The 15334-nt window shown below is 38.7% G+C and overlaps 1 protein-coding gene across 1 annotated transcript in view; it reads left to right on the forward strand.

The window, feature by feature from the left end:
• The window catches only part of ADAM19 (ADAM metallopeptidase domain 19), a 62326-nt gene extending 49676 nt beyond the window's left edge, over positions 1-12650 (forward strand). Inside the window, exons 15-23 of the mRNA XM_070933840.1 lie at positions 1461-1569; positions 2566-2770; positions 3509-3586; positions 5550-5658; positions 5988-6132; positions 6857-6938; positions 8102-8320; positions 11050-11199; positions 12569-12650. Of these exons, the coding sequence (XP_070789941.1) occupies positions 1461-1569; positions 2566-2770; positions 3509-3586; positions 5550-5658; positions 5988-6132; positions 6857-6938; positions 8102-8320; positions 11050-11199; positions 12569-12622 (1151 nt within the window). The 3' untranslated portion in view covers positions 12623-12650. The remainder of the gene's footprint in view (positions 1-1460; positions 1570-2565; positions 2771-3508; positions 3587-5549; positions 5659-5987; positions 6133-6856; positions 6939-8101; positions 8321-11049; positions 11200-12568) is intronic.
• Positions 12651-15334: the final 2684 nt, after the last annotated feature.

The following is a 15334-nucleotide window of genomic DNA, read 5'->3' on the forward strand; positions in this document are numbered from 1 at the left end:
ACCCTAATCCTAACATGATCCTTAAAGTGCAATGGCTGGGTTGACACATAACACACTAAATCAGAACGCCATAGTGTGACCTTGCCAAGTCAAGTCTGGTTTTTTTTTTAAAAAAAATATATTTTTAAGTTTGAAAATTGATTCAAATTTTCATCCCAAGGGCTAAAAAGCTTTTTAAAAATGCAATGTGATATTTCTGCACGGTTTTATTTCAAATAATCATAAATATAGATATGTGAGGGTGGAAGTTCGTTCTCTGAGCTTGTGGGTTGGTTTCCAAATGTTTCATTACCAGGCTAGGTAACATCTTCAGTGGAATTTAGGTGATGTCAGTGTTCTTCTGCTTATAAGAGCTTCAGTGGGTCTTGTGATGGGGAGGTATATATATACATACCATGTTTCCCCGAAAATAAGACCCTGTCTTATATTTTTCTGAACCCTGAAATAAGTGCTTGGCCTTATTGCCATGCACTCAAAAGCCCAATTGGGCTTATTATCAGGGGATGTCTTATTTTGGGGGAAACAGGATATACATATTGATATATATATTGCTGATAAATAAAGGGAGACTAGTATAGATCTATTTCAAGCTTTTTAGCTTTCATCAGTTAGCCATACCCTTACTTGGATTCGAACTTGAGCTTCCTGCATGTTAGGCAGTTGAATTAACCTTCTGAGCCACAAGTTCTCAATATAAATTTGGTATAAAATGGTTTGTCGTGAATGCGACTGCTTGAGGGTTCCTGGATTGGAGCTGAAAAGTGAAAGGGAGCAGAATGCCTCCTCCCACATGTTGGGATAGACCAGGTGTTTCGATAGAAAAACACTTAATAGATAGATAGATAGATAGATAGATAGATAGATAGATAGATAGATAAGATATAGTTATAGATAATCATAGATTATTTGTACATGAATACAGGTAGTCCTCAGCTTATGACCATAATTGAGTTTTGCCTGATTTAACGACCTTTCTTGCTGCAGTTGTTAAGCGTATCATTGCAGTTGTTAAGTTAATAACACAGTTCTTAAATGAATCTGGCTTCCCCATTGACTTTGCTTGCCAGAAGCTCAGAAAAAGTGATCACATGATTCCAGGACACTGCAACCGTCATAAATATGAGTCAGCTGCCAAGCATCTGAATTCTGATCACGTGACCATGGGATGCTACAGCATTCATAAATGTGAAAAACGGTCATAAGTCACTTTTTTCATTGCCGTTGTAACTTTGAATAGTCACTAAACGAACTGCTGTATCTCGAGGACTTACCTGTAGTCACGTCTGGTAAACCCCATGAGGATCAGATGAAATATATTCCACGGGACAGTTTTGCCTGTTCTAGTGAAGCAACTATTTTGTCCTTACTGATGGGTTCACACCCAATGCTACGCAGCTGTGTGATACAGTTGGTAAGTTACCTTTCACAAACACCGTACTTTGTGAATCTTTTCCATACAGGAGCAAGGCCAGCCCCTGACCTTTGCTTTGAGAAAGTTAACGCTGCCGGAGATTCCTATGGGAACTGTGGGAAGGATATCAGTGGGAACTACAGGAAGTGCGACACAAGGTAGAAAGACACAAAGCCACCTGTTTTCATGTGAGATGAGATAACTCAGTATCCTCACAAGTTAAAAGATGAGAAAAATGAATCCAGCCTATGTTGCAAATAGCTGCAAATTCATTGGCCATTTTGTTAGACCAAATTGTCATTTTTGCTTTGCTTATATTAAAATCTTTCAGAACAAGTTCATACCCTGACTTTTCTGGTTGTGGAAAGAGTGAGATTATTTTTCATGACCTCATCATATCTATGAACATTTTCCTGCTGTTCCTTATTGCGTACATAAACAATATGTCGATTAAACGGCAGAGAAAGGACTCGTGGGTTGTGTGAATGTATCATCTGAAGTACTTTTCCCAATCCAGATAGGAGCTCCTTACTTCTTCCAGCAGATTTCTCTAAAAAATCTTTTGAAGCTTAAAGCTTTTCAACAATTCCAGACTGTTTTCATAAATAACCCCCTTTTTTAAAAAAAGAAAGAAAAGCCACCAATACTTTGATCCCAATATGGATCAGGACTCTCCACACTTGATACTGAAAAGAAAGAGATACAGTGTTCTAAGTGGGATATCAAAATGCTCTTCAAGCCGTATTTTGTTTTACAACTATAAGCATGCTCATTTTCTTGCAATTCTATCATCCTTAGATACACAAAGCAAACAAAGGTTTTATTAATGAAAAGCAGAAGTAAAATTGATCTCAGAAAGTAATGGAAAGTCACAGTAAATGTCTGAATACCTGTACATAAAACTCTATGTGACACTGGGTTTTTACTTATCCTATTATTGGTAGGGTAATTTTGAGGTCAGTGAACATGAAAAAGGATATTCTGCATCTAATAAATATACTTTTCAGGACATAACATGGAATGTGACTGACCAGGTCCCTCAAGACTCTTCATTTTATTGGAAGTGAATAATGTTATGGAAGCCTTTGTGTTGGGTGTGTGTGAAGCTAAGATCTTAGCCAGAATACTAAGACTGACAAAATTTTCCTTTCCAGAAATGCTAAATGTGGCAAGATACAGTGCCAAAGTTCTGCTTCCAAGCCTCTGGAGACCAATGCTGTTGCAATTGATACAACTATCAAATTAAATGGAAGAGAAGTTCATTGTCGTGGTACCCACGTCTATCGAAATGAAGAAGATGAAGGAGATATATTAGACCCAGGACTTGTGATGACAGGAACTAAATGCGGTGACAGTCACGTAAGCACTGGATGCCTATTGTACCTTATTCCATTTTTAAAATACATGTTTGCTTTTCCCCAGAATTAATTGCATGCAACAATTTGTTTTAGAGGTTTAATACAACTTTGAAAAAAAGAGAAACACCCAAAGGGAATCCTCAGAATCAACAACTTGGAGTAAGAAGGACCTGCTGGGTGTAGCTTCCCTCCCTTGGAGCAGGCTGCTCTTTGGCTAAGATCAATGCTGTCAGTCCCATTACAAGTCTTGAATCTGGATGTAGTCACACTCTACACAACATGTTGGATCCAGCATTACAGATTTATGCAATTTGAGGGACTTAGTTTAGTAACCCTTCATCTCCCATAAACTATTGCTCCTTCTTCCCATATATTAACTTCTATTAGTTGGACCATGCTAGCCTTAAGCAGATGCTGAGAGCAATGGCCTTGCCTATGGGATAATTGCAAGAGTTGGCTTCGCAGAGTTGATGCAGTGGTTTTACACCCCAAGCCTGCCTTGTACCCAAATCATTTAATAGCATTATTCTTGTAGTACAGCATTTCTTAAACATTTTTTTACTATATTAAAAATTAAAGTAGACACATTCTCTAGGATTTTAATACTGCATTGTTTTTAAACATATGTTGGCAAATAATTTTGATTTCATGGACCTCTGACAGGGCCTTTGGGGACTTAGAACCACATTTTAACAACCACTACTCTAGTATAATTCTGAATATTCGGTTTCTCCTACAGGTGTGCTTTGAGGGCCACTGTCAGAATACCTCCTTCTTTGATAGGGGACATTGTGGAAAAAAGTGCCATGGCCATGGAGTAAGTATCTGTCCTTGTATTCAGATATCATGTGACTGTATATACCGTATTTTTCGGAGTATAAGACACACTTTTTTCTCTCCTAAAAGAGGCTAAAAATTTGGGTGGGTCTTATACTCCAAATGTAGCTTTTTTGAAGCTTTTTTCCAGTCTTAATGAGGCACTAATGAGTGAAGCAATCTACCTCCGACTCTCAGCTGTGCTTCAGAAGCTTTTTCAGTGAAGCGATCTTCCCTTCTTTGCCTGGTACCTCCGACTTTCAGCTGTGAAACTTTTTTCAGCCCTAACAAGGCACTAGCGAGTGAAGCACTTTGCCTGCTCCCTCCGACTCTCAGAGGCGCTAGCGAGTGAAGCGCTTTGCCTGCTCCCTCCCACTCTCAGCTGTGAAGTTTTTTTCCAGCCTTAACGAGGCGCTAGCGAGTGAAGCGATCTCCGTGATTTGCCTGCTTTTCTCATTGCTTCTCTCTCCAAAGATCAGTTGTGCTTTAGAAGCTGTTTTTTTTATCCCCAAGCAGGGGATAAAAATCAGCAAACTAATGTGCTGAAGCTGACCAGACTAAGGGCGCTAGCCAGATGAATACCTGGTAGGCAGATTTTTTTCCTCCCTATTTTCCTCCCCAAAAACTAAGCTGTGTCTTATACTCTGGTGTGTCTTATACTCTGAAAAATACGGTATTCCTTGCTTTCTTGGCTAGCTCTTATTCTTTTTGTTGGGTTTCAGAAAACTAATAGATAGCATCCATGGAGAAAGATGTCCTATCAAAGATATGCCTGGCTGTAGAAAGACTTCCAGTTCAAGTGTATTTGGAGAGCTAGTTTGGTATGGTGGTTAAGATGTTAGCCTAGAAACCAGGAGACTATGAATTCTAATCCACTTTAGGCATGAAAGCCAGCTGGATGATCTTAGGCTACTCGCTCTCTTAGCCCAACCCATTTGGGGTGGGGAAAATAGGAGAGAAAATATTACAAACATGTATGTCCACTGTTTTGAGTTACTCATAAAATAATAAAGGTGGGTTAAAAATCCAATAAATAAATAAACTCTTCCTCTGGAACAGGGATCAAACATATTGTTTAAAATCAGTTTAATTTGTACATTGACCAAAATATATTTTAGAGCAGAAATTTACACTGCATGTGTCCTTCTAGCACCCCATCGTATGCCCTGCCAGCCCCTTGAAATCATGTGGCTAAAATTTGAGAGCAATATGCCCATTTTTAAGTAAGCAAAACAGAATAGGAATTGATGAGAACAATAAAATAAGAAATAAAAGTAAAATTTCAATGGCTATAAATGCTTTTGTACTTTTCGTGGAACAAAATGCAAAACATTTTTGTATTTATGATCTATTTTTCTTGGAATATTTTTATAGCAAAAATGGGATTGTTCACTAAACAATCCCAAGTGGTGGCTAAGAGGTGGTAGAATGGTGAGACAGAATACAAAATGTTAGAGTAGGTGTCCGTCATGCAAAATTAAATTGATACTTCTCTCACAGTTTTAAACAGATCTTAGGGTTCTCTTCAGAACATAAAGATAGGCTATGAAGTATTATACTGATCTTAAATATCAAATGTTGGAAGGACGGCTTTCCTTAAGCTGTGGTTTTACATTTGAGAAGAAGTTATGGCCATTTGTTATGGAGAGGGTATTTATTGGGAGGTTAAAAATAGTGGGAAGTCATCTCTGTTCCTCTTCAGGAATGCACATATAACCCAAAGTGAATTTTGAAAGATGCAAATATACCCTTTGTGGCTTAAGTATTAAAAATGAAAAGAATGTTTAAACACTGCATTTCTTGGGAGGGATGATGGACATAACCATGGATTGTTGGGGTGACTTTTAAATGCACTGAGCTCTAACAAAATCCAAGGCAAGTTGCAAAGGCTTCTTGTGTTATTGGATTGGCCTGAGCAGGGTGTTTACTACAGAAGTAACACTGATGGTGTTCTCTCAATACAGATTTGCAACAACAATCACAACTGCCATTGTTTCAGTGGATGGGCACCTCCATTTTGTGATAAACCTGGAAAGGGAGGAAGCCTGGACAGTGGCCCCATGCTTGAAAAAAGTGGGTGTGATTTGTATTGTTATTTGATCATTGACATGTGAACAGAGCTTGTGGGGCAGGGATTTGGCTGAGCAGAGGAGGCACAGGACCACAATGTATTTGGTGGTCCATACCAATATAACTGAGGGGAAGATGGAGTATGGCAAGTGAAGTTTTTGTCTCTCTCATATTCAGCATTGGGACACATGATACAGATATGCCCTTCACTATTACCTGTTCAAATGCTGGCATCCTACAGTGGGTGGGTTTGGGTTTTTTTGGGGGGGGGTTGCATTTTAGCACAATCAATGGATTTGAATAATTTTGACTTTTTTTTTTTTGCGGTCCAGATCCTATTCCAATCATCATAGGTGTCCTGGTTTCCATCTTGCTTTTGACTTTAATTGGAATAGCTTTATGCTGTTACAAATGGAGAGCCAAACTTGTGCCAATTAAGAAGACTATCTTTGCTCCCAAGAAAACCGAACAGCCAAGGTGAATGAATGAATGAGTGAGTGAGTGGGTAGGTGGGTGGGTAGATGGATGGATGGATGGATGGATGGATGGATGATTTGTCAGTAAATGAGATAATTGCTTTTTTTTATGGTAAGTAAGCATGAGGGTTGATATGTTGTTGCTCATATCCCCTCATATTTCATTTGATTTCTGGATACATATGCATGACAAGCTACTATTCTTTTATTTACTGTATATACATATATTATAAAGGTATCATTAGAGTTTCTGGAAAAGCTTTATAGACCATATTCAAGGCTTTTAGGGAAAGGTTACCTTTGGCAAATCTCACTCTGTAGACTCCTGCCCTAAATTGATTTACAAACACAGTGGCTGAGTACATATAAGAGAGGTGAATTACATATAAGAGCCTTAATATAGTGTGTGAACTATAATTTGAAATATATCCAGGGCATAATTCCACTTATATTTTAGATAACTATTCAGACCTGTCAGCACTTACCCTATAGATCTCCTGCTAGAAACGTTATGAAAAGAAGTCTCTATTATATTTAACAAGAGATTTCACCCATAGAAATATGAATTGTTAAAATTTGGCTACTGAGTATATCGGCCTTTTTGCAATGTTAGTCTAAATAAAAACATGTGGTTTTATTTGTAAGAGAAACCGTTATACAAATAATGCAAGTGCAGTTGCAGAAATGATTTATAATACTTGTTTGTCCCTATTGTTTGGATACAGCCCACCTCCTTCCATTCAGAAGGAAGTGAATGGACATGCCAACCCAGCATTCAAATTGAAAACTCCACAAGGACAGAGAAAGGTACTTTGAAATGACTAATTTCCATTCAAATCTCTGTTGAGCCATGCTCTGATTCTTCAGCATTTTAAAATACGCTATCAAACAAAACAGTGGTGGGTTTCTACCAGTTCATCCCAATTCGGGAGAACAGGTAGTGGCGGCGGCGGGAGGCTCCGCCCACCCGCCTGGATGTCATTATGGATGCTCTGCGCATGCGCAGAAGCATGACGCAAGAGTAAAGTGCGAGCGCGCACATGCGTGCTCCTGATTCCGAACCGGTAGCGAAAGTAAGTGGAACCCACTTGAAACAAAATATCATAGTTGTACAACTAATTTCCTTGTTATGTTCTAAGAAACTTGTTCCATATGTCAGTTCCCATAAACTCTGAATTAGACTATTTTGGGATCTTCAACCATTTTTTTCTCACTGCAAATCATTATTTAAATACTTATTAATTATTTGTTAATTTATGTTGTACTCGAGGCAGTATAAGTAGGGGGTCTGTCATTTTACTCTTAAAGCAATGCCCCAGGGAAAGGCTGGTCTAAAATATAATACCTGACTCAGTTGCTCAGTGAGTCAAGTGGAGGCTTCTAAGCTCACCCTCTTAACCACTATACTATAATGCCTCTTAATTTTGTCCTATTTTAGAGTTGCAAATTGTATTTATTGCAAATATTTCCAATAGGGAACATGTATAGATTATATTTTAAATGTACTCTTCCAAGTGCTGGAGCCTATAAAAATAAGGACACAAGAATGAACAGAAAAATCCATACACACACACACACACACACACACACACACACTCTAAGCCAGGACATAAAATATATTGGCAGCACTCATTCAAGAAAGATATTTGGAAAATAGAAGTGCAGTGATTGCTGTAAACTTATTTGATCTCTGTGAGTATTTGCCAGAGTAGGGAAAAGATAAATGAGTTTGACTCCTGGTGACTTAATGGAGTTGTTCTTTGACTTCCAATTCTCACTTACAACCATGCAAATCCCTTGAGGTCCCCCAATTAAGCATGAACTAAGTCTATCCTAAATCGTTTTGAGCCCAGACAGGGTCAATCCAGTGCTGTCCCCTGTTGAAGCCAGAAAAAAAGTTGTTTGTCAATCAGCCGCATTAACTAATAAAATAGAAATGCCATCTTTCTCTTTGTATGATTTGCTTGTAGATTACTGATATACAGAATGCACTCTCAAAATCTGAAGTGCTATACTGCGAGCCACCTGCAGAGCTCAAGAGACAGGGGCAGCCACCACCCCCGGCTTTTCCACCTAACTACACAAAGAAACCTCCCTTTCTGGAACATCGTACTGAGGAGAAGCATTTGCCAAAACGAACTCCACCAAACAGGCCCGCACCTCTGCCTCCAAACGTCATGGTTCAGCAGGTGAGGAATTTATATACCTATGAAATCCTCTTTGTCAATAACTCTGGGTAAGCTGTACAGGTGTTTTAAAAATAGCGAGCATTCAAACAAGTACATTTGGTATTTGCTACCAAATGTGTTCTGATGTAACTTTAGAGTAGAAGTATCTGCTTCAATCTGCATTGTATAATTGGACCATATATTTTTCTCAACACAGATATAAACAGTGTATCATTTGGGTGTGTCTCAGGGATGAAATGCTCCAGGTTCAGACAGGATCGCCCGATCCGGTAGTATGGTGGCAGGTGGTTCGGAGAACTGGTAGCAAAAATCCCTGCCCCACCCCCATGCCCAGCTGAGCCGCGCGATCATCAGAGGCTTTTTTTTTTACTTTTAAAAGCATTTTTTCTAAAACCTCTTCGGCCGAAGAGGTTGTAGAAAAAATGCTTTTAAAAGTAAAAAAAAAAAAAAAAGTTGGCCACGCCCATCCAGTCACATTACCCCCCACCAAGCCATGCCCACAGAGCCGGTAGTAACAAATTTTACATTTCACCACTGGTGTGTCTTATATCTGAGATTGACTGTCACTTGTACTGGCATGACCTGGCCTATAAGAGGAGCATTCATAGTTCTTTTGTGTAAGCAAGTATTGACAAGGAAAATATATAGGATTATATAGGGTTTTTGACTGACGGGTTGATGCAGCAAGGAAGCATAGTGGTTGATGTGGTAATATACTGAAAGTAGTTCAGGATCCAGCATTACTATAAGAGAAGTATTTATTCTCAGGAGAATGGTTTTGCTTGTATATATTAGAATGAGGGGGATGCAGTGGCTCAGTGGCTAAGACGCTGAGCTTGTCGATCAGACGTTTGGCAGTTTGGCTGTTCGAATCCCTAGTGCCGCATAATGGGGTGAGCTCCCGTTACTTGCCCCAGCTTCTGCCAATTTAGCAGTTCGAAAGCATGTAAAAATGCAAGTAGAAAAATAGGGATCACTTTGGTGGGAAGGTAACAGTGTTCCATGTGCCTTTGGCATTTAGTCATGCCGGCATATGACCACGGAGAGGTCTTTGGACAGCACTGGCTCCTCCGCTTTGAAACGGAGATGAGCACCACCCCCTAGAGTCGGGAATGACTAGCACATATGTACAAGGGAACCTTTACCTTTATCAGAATGAGAGAATTAAGCTTTTAAAAAAAGATTCCCATCAATAAACGGCAAAGGACTTGCGTTTTTGTGTTTTGGTGGGATTACTGCCAAAGTTTAGTAGAGTAATATATTGGGGCCTGAGAGCTGCAGAAAGGGAAAGTGGGGAGCTCCTCACAGATTTCTCTTACCGCCTTTACCACTTCATCTCAAACAGATTGAAGTTCGTTGGCAAAACCAATAAGGTTGAAATGACAGCACCACCTTGTGTCTAATGAATTTCCCTTCCAATCTCTTCTCTGCATAGAACATCTCATTTCAGTGATGAGGAACTGAACTTCATTTTTAGCTTGGCATAATGTATAGTGGGTTTAGTAAACCCTGGGTTCCAGATTTTTAATTTAGCCTTGTGGGTGAACCAAGCCATGTCTCAACATTATTTTTTAACAGTTCCTAGGCCCTAACAGGCTACAACTGTTCATTCCTTGAAACCAAAAGTGCCCAAAACATTTCCTGAATCTGATTGTGCAAATACATCATGGATGTATGACATGACAATTATGATACTTAGATTCGGAATCTGTCTGATCTGATTTATCTATAACAACCATACAGCCTGTCATGGGACTTCAGTGAAAAGACATCTGAGACTGATGCAGTCTGAACAGAATGTTGTTATTGTATTTCATACTAACTGAGGTTTCTGCACTTTCTGCAAGATCAGTTCCATGTATAGCACGTTGGTTTCTTATATGAGAATCAGCAGCAGTTATGAGCCAGTTATGAGCACTTAGACATATATACTGCTTCATAGTGCTTTACAGCTCTCTCTAAGCAGTTTTACAGAGTCAGCATATTGCCCCCAACAGCCTGGAATGATGGAAGGCTGAGTCAACCTTGAGCAGGTCAGGCTCGAACTCCTGGCAGTGGGAATGCAGAGTCATCCTGCAATACTGCATTCTAACCATTGCACCATATGGCTGTTGATACACACAGAGAGAGACAGAAAAAACATGGTGGGAACAATTTGTTTTATTTTTTTCATGTACATCTTCTAAAAATGCAAATCAGTGCATATTTTTGTCTTGCATAATATTTGTATACACCATAAAGCGTGAAAAGGAATAGCAGAATATAATTATCTTAAATTGACCTTCACAAATCTGGTGGCCTCCAGGTGTATTGCATTGCTGTCCAAGAATTCTGAAGTTGCAACACCACCATATTTGGGCTGTTTTAGTTGGAGAATATACCTTAAATCGTGAATGTTTTTTCTGCCTAATAAATTGCTTTCCTTTCTGAGCTCTTCTAATGTTCTTTATACCACACTGTTAATAGATATCTGTTTATCTATCCAGTTATAAGATCTGTATAATGTTTATTCTTTCTTTCTTTCTTTCTTTCTTTCTTTCTTTCTTTCTTTCTTTCTTTCCCTTTCTCTCTCTCTCTCTCTCTCTCTCTTTCTCCTATCTATCTATCTATCTATCTATCTATCTATCTATCTATCTATCTATCTATCTATCTATCTTATCTATCTATCTACCTATCTTCTATCATATCATATATAATAAAAATTGAAGAATTCTTACTTTTTTCCCTAGGATTCTTCCAGACTAAAACCACCTCAGAGAGCACTTCCGGCTAATCCAGTCTCTTCAAGCAACAGGATGGGGTTGTCCAAAGTGAATACAGGAGCAGTACCATCCTATGGCACTTCAAGGAATACAGGAATAAATGCAGCCTTGGCAGAGGTGAGCTATAAAATGGTAACAAGGATATATAAATAAAAGATAAAGGGGGAAAAATAACACTCGAGTGTTGTGTGATATTTTTCCTGTTTTGAAATATTCAACTGAACACATGATACCAATTTTTTTCTTGTTTTTTGGGGAGGACAGAAAGATAAGTTGATTTAAGAAAAGAATAGTAAAGATATCCACATTTTATTTGTTCAACTTGTATGCTGCCTTTCTCCGAAGACTCACATAATTGTAGCATGGTATTTTCCAGAGGTAGAAAAGCCTAAAATTAAAATTCACCAAGAGATGAATTTTAAAATAGATGCAAAAACCGCGAGGCAATGAAATGTCACTGGAAAATTCTCAAGGCTCCAGATAAGCCTTTCATGGGAGACTCTTTAGTCACCTGCCTCAATTGTCACTTGCCTCAATTGTCTTCCTGAAAAGAACCCTTTATTAAACCCTGAATTAAAAGGTGAAAACAACCCAGGAATGACTTGGAAGCAACAGAGTCACAGATCTCCTCGGAGGTGAGATATGCTTGGATCCTGGCATCTCTGAAGAATCCCTAATGGTTCTCCTTGGCTCTTAAAGAACCAGTGGTTTGTCCCTTCCTCAAGTAGCCTTTGCCTGAATCCAGTGGCACTGGCAAATTTTGTCTGGTTTCCAATTCTTCTATTTAGGGAAGGTTGATGGAAAGTGATCAGTTTACAGCTCCTGTATGTCAGAGTAATGTTGGTTGAAGATATGAAAATGTGTATACGTTGTATGTGGATAAAACCAATGTTGTTGACTGGGAACTCATATGAGTGAGGAGCAGGGATCTTAAAATTACTGCATCAAAGATCAAGGTAGTTGCATGGGGGGGGGAGGTGGAATTGAGTGAATTAATGCAACGTATACCTCGATGGTCAGCAGTTAGTACAAGTAGGTACATTTGTGAACTTGGGTAGAAAGTTTAGTAAATAAGGGAAAAAGCAGAAATTTTGGAGAATGCAAATCCTGATAGAAACCTAGTGGCTAACAGATGGTCTAAGAGAATATTGTTAGAAGGGTCCTTGGAAGTCTTCTAATCCAACACCTGCTAAGAACAACAACATATTTTTATGGTCAATGATCAGTGCAAACATGAAGTAAAGTAGATAAAGCATTTTAGATTAAGATGCAATACATATTTAGTACCCATTCGATTTTATTGCACTCAGCAGAGCTACAGTATGTGGATCAGGTCATAATTCACTTACGGAAAGAAGTGACGTGACATTTAAAATGTTTGCATATTGGCAATATCCATCTCCATTGTTTCATCTAAATGCAAATATATCTCTAGTTTCTCCTATCCGAGACAAAACAAATACTAAAATCATTTTATCTTTTGTAGAATCGAGCCATGAGAAATCCGGGAGCGGCAAATACTCTGAAGTTTAGAAGCTGAAATTTGTCCTATGGTTCTAAAATCTGCATCAATTCTATTTGGTTTCACCTGGAATTTTCAAGGGCTTTGTTTCGTTTTGTACAAGTCTCGGGCCTAAAGTAACTGAGGTCAATTTCAAAGCAACCTTTAGGAAAGGACCTATATTTTGTGGCATGGGCTGATGCAATTCTCTAGAAAAGGTCTAGAGATCTCCCAGTACATACAGAGGACTTAATTACTCCTGTAACTCATTGTTTCAACAATAGACAGATTGATTAATCAACATTGCATAATGGAGGCAATATATCTGTCTCTGAACACTTTCTGGAACAAAATCTTAAAGAAGAGAGAAATGTGATGTCCTAAGATCATCGCATGCTGGTGAGAGATCCTCCCAAACTACTTTAGATCATAGAGAAGTGTTTCCCAATTTGAAGAATTTTGCTGTATATGCATTTAAGAGAAGAATTTTCTTTCCCTTTAAGGAATCTTTTTACATATATTTAATCTCTTATATTCTTCTATGGCATCAGCTGTCACTCCAAAGTTTTTTCAGTCCACACTTTTCAGAATTTAGAAATTTTAGCAATGTAAATGCAGTGAGTCCATATTTTGCCTTGAACTTCCACGATTCTCTGAGGTATACTCAGGTCTATTTCAGTAGTGGGTTTCAAAACCTGGCGCTACAGGTTCGCTATCGGTAGCGCGCAGGTAATGTGTGCTTGCTTTGTGAGCGCGTGGTGCTTCTGCGCATGCGCAGATCATTTTTGATGACGTCTGGGTGGGTGGGCAGAGCCTCCCACCATCACCACTACTGGTTTGCCTGAACCGGAGCGAACCGGGAGCAACCCACCACTGGTCTATTTGCCTTGGAATTGTAACAAGTACTGACCAGCTATGCAGGGGTGTTTTTGTGATGGCAAATGTTTACCTTCAACCTTCAACTGGTCTTGACATCATTTCTTCTCAGCTGTTGTTTGCTTCAGATGTCTTATGTATCTCTTAAATGCAACTTTGGGAAGTGATTGCTGAGCTTTCTTCAAATGTTGCATGAGGTAATTTCAACAGAAAGTGAAGAATGGACAGATGCTTCTAATACGACACCCATCTCTATTCCAAAAGAAAATACGTGGAAGGAACTTCATAAACCTTTTATATGAAGAGGGAAGAGGGCTGTTTTAGAGGGGACTAGAATAGGGAGGAAAATGACAAAAATTAAGTTGGACTTTATCATGCATGGGGCAGGAGCAGGATTTTTTTCTGTTTTTCTTTTCTTTCTTTTTTTTGTAGGTAGGGTAGATTTTTAAAGCTGTATTATGCCTAGTCTAGGTTAACTTTAGAGTTTATTTATTGTCTGGTCTTGAAATAACATTTTACGGTACAGTTGGAGAAGGTGCAAGAAAGAGACTTTTAAACATTCTTTTGCTCTGAGGGATGTAGCAAACCCTTGACCCAATACCCCATGGTGTGCTGAAGCTGGCTTGTCCTGGCTCACGAGAGCCAATTGTTACATTTTCTTGAATTTTGTGAGCTGATGGAGAACAGAACTCTGAGCTACTGTGCCTACAGTACACACCAATCATCATTTACCAGCATATCAGTACCCATTTCTCACACACCAGGAGGTCCTCATGGATTTTGCTGCGTGGACTTTACCTTCCTGAGGACAAAAAAAGATGAGAGATATTATGCAGGGTCCACACAGTGTTTTTGTCACTGCTGCCCCACTCTGCTTAAGGTAGTTTTTTAAAATGTATTTATCTTTCGTATATAGACTGGGCTTACTCACTTAAAACATTTGAAAATGTCCTTAATGTAACTAGTGACTTTCTATACTTTCTAATTTGGCGCTGGTATAAGGAATACAGCCAATTTATAATAAGAACAAAGTCATCAGATAAGGTACCACAGTAACTCTTATAACACCATTATAATGGGGAATCTCCTGATTAAAATGCAATGCAGAGCTATGTATATGTGTCACGTTGATCAGTGTTTATGTAAGGATGTTACCTTACTCATCCCACATTCAAAGTTTTATAGGCTTCTCATTCCAATTAATTAGGGGATACCTAATGATCCAGCTTAATTGGATGTCCACCACAGTTCACGAAGCTCAAAAAATAGGCTTTTTGATTCATGGTGCTAGTTGAGCAGTTGATAAAAGTCTATTGTTTGTCTAACTGTGCTCCACAAGTTGTCTTTGCACTTTAAACAACCTTGAATTGTAGTGAAAGTCAGTTGTAACACTGAGGCATATCCGAAGCTTCACAAATGTTCTCAGGTTTTAAGTGGTGCTTCCTTTATCCTGTGGATTTATTTTCAGTTTGCTTTGCAATATGTTGGTGCTAAAGAAATGCTGTTTGGTTTCTGATGACGTAAAATTGCCATGGTTAGTCTAGGAGATATAGAGCCACAGTGCATATAATATGTTTGTGTAGTACACATTTTTCCTGTTTTTAAAACTGACTCCAGTTGTAACTATAAGCATCTGAACTGTGATAGAGTACAATCCAGTTACCCCACATACTAGTTTAAGAGTTCATACAGAAATCTAAAATTATGTTCCTGAAAAAAATGATTTCCAATTGGGCATTAGCTGCTTTTGATTAATGCTGGTCTTATCAAATAGTATTTTAATTGCATACCCACATTGCCAGAGTACAAAGTAATATTGTATGTTTATGTTTCATACTGAACATGTAGCTACAAGAAGAGCAAATCTTTCCCATG

This window comes from Pituophis catenifer, unplaced genomic scaffold (genome assembly GCF_029215685.1).
Source record: "Pituophis catenifer annectens isolate HBS135680 unplaced genomic scaffold, rPitCat1.0.hap2 SCAF_2, whole genome shotgun sequence".
Lineage (NCBI taxonomy): Eukaryota > Metazoa > Chordata > Lepidosauria > Squamata > Colubridae > Pituophis > Pituophis catenifer.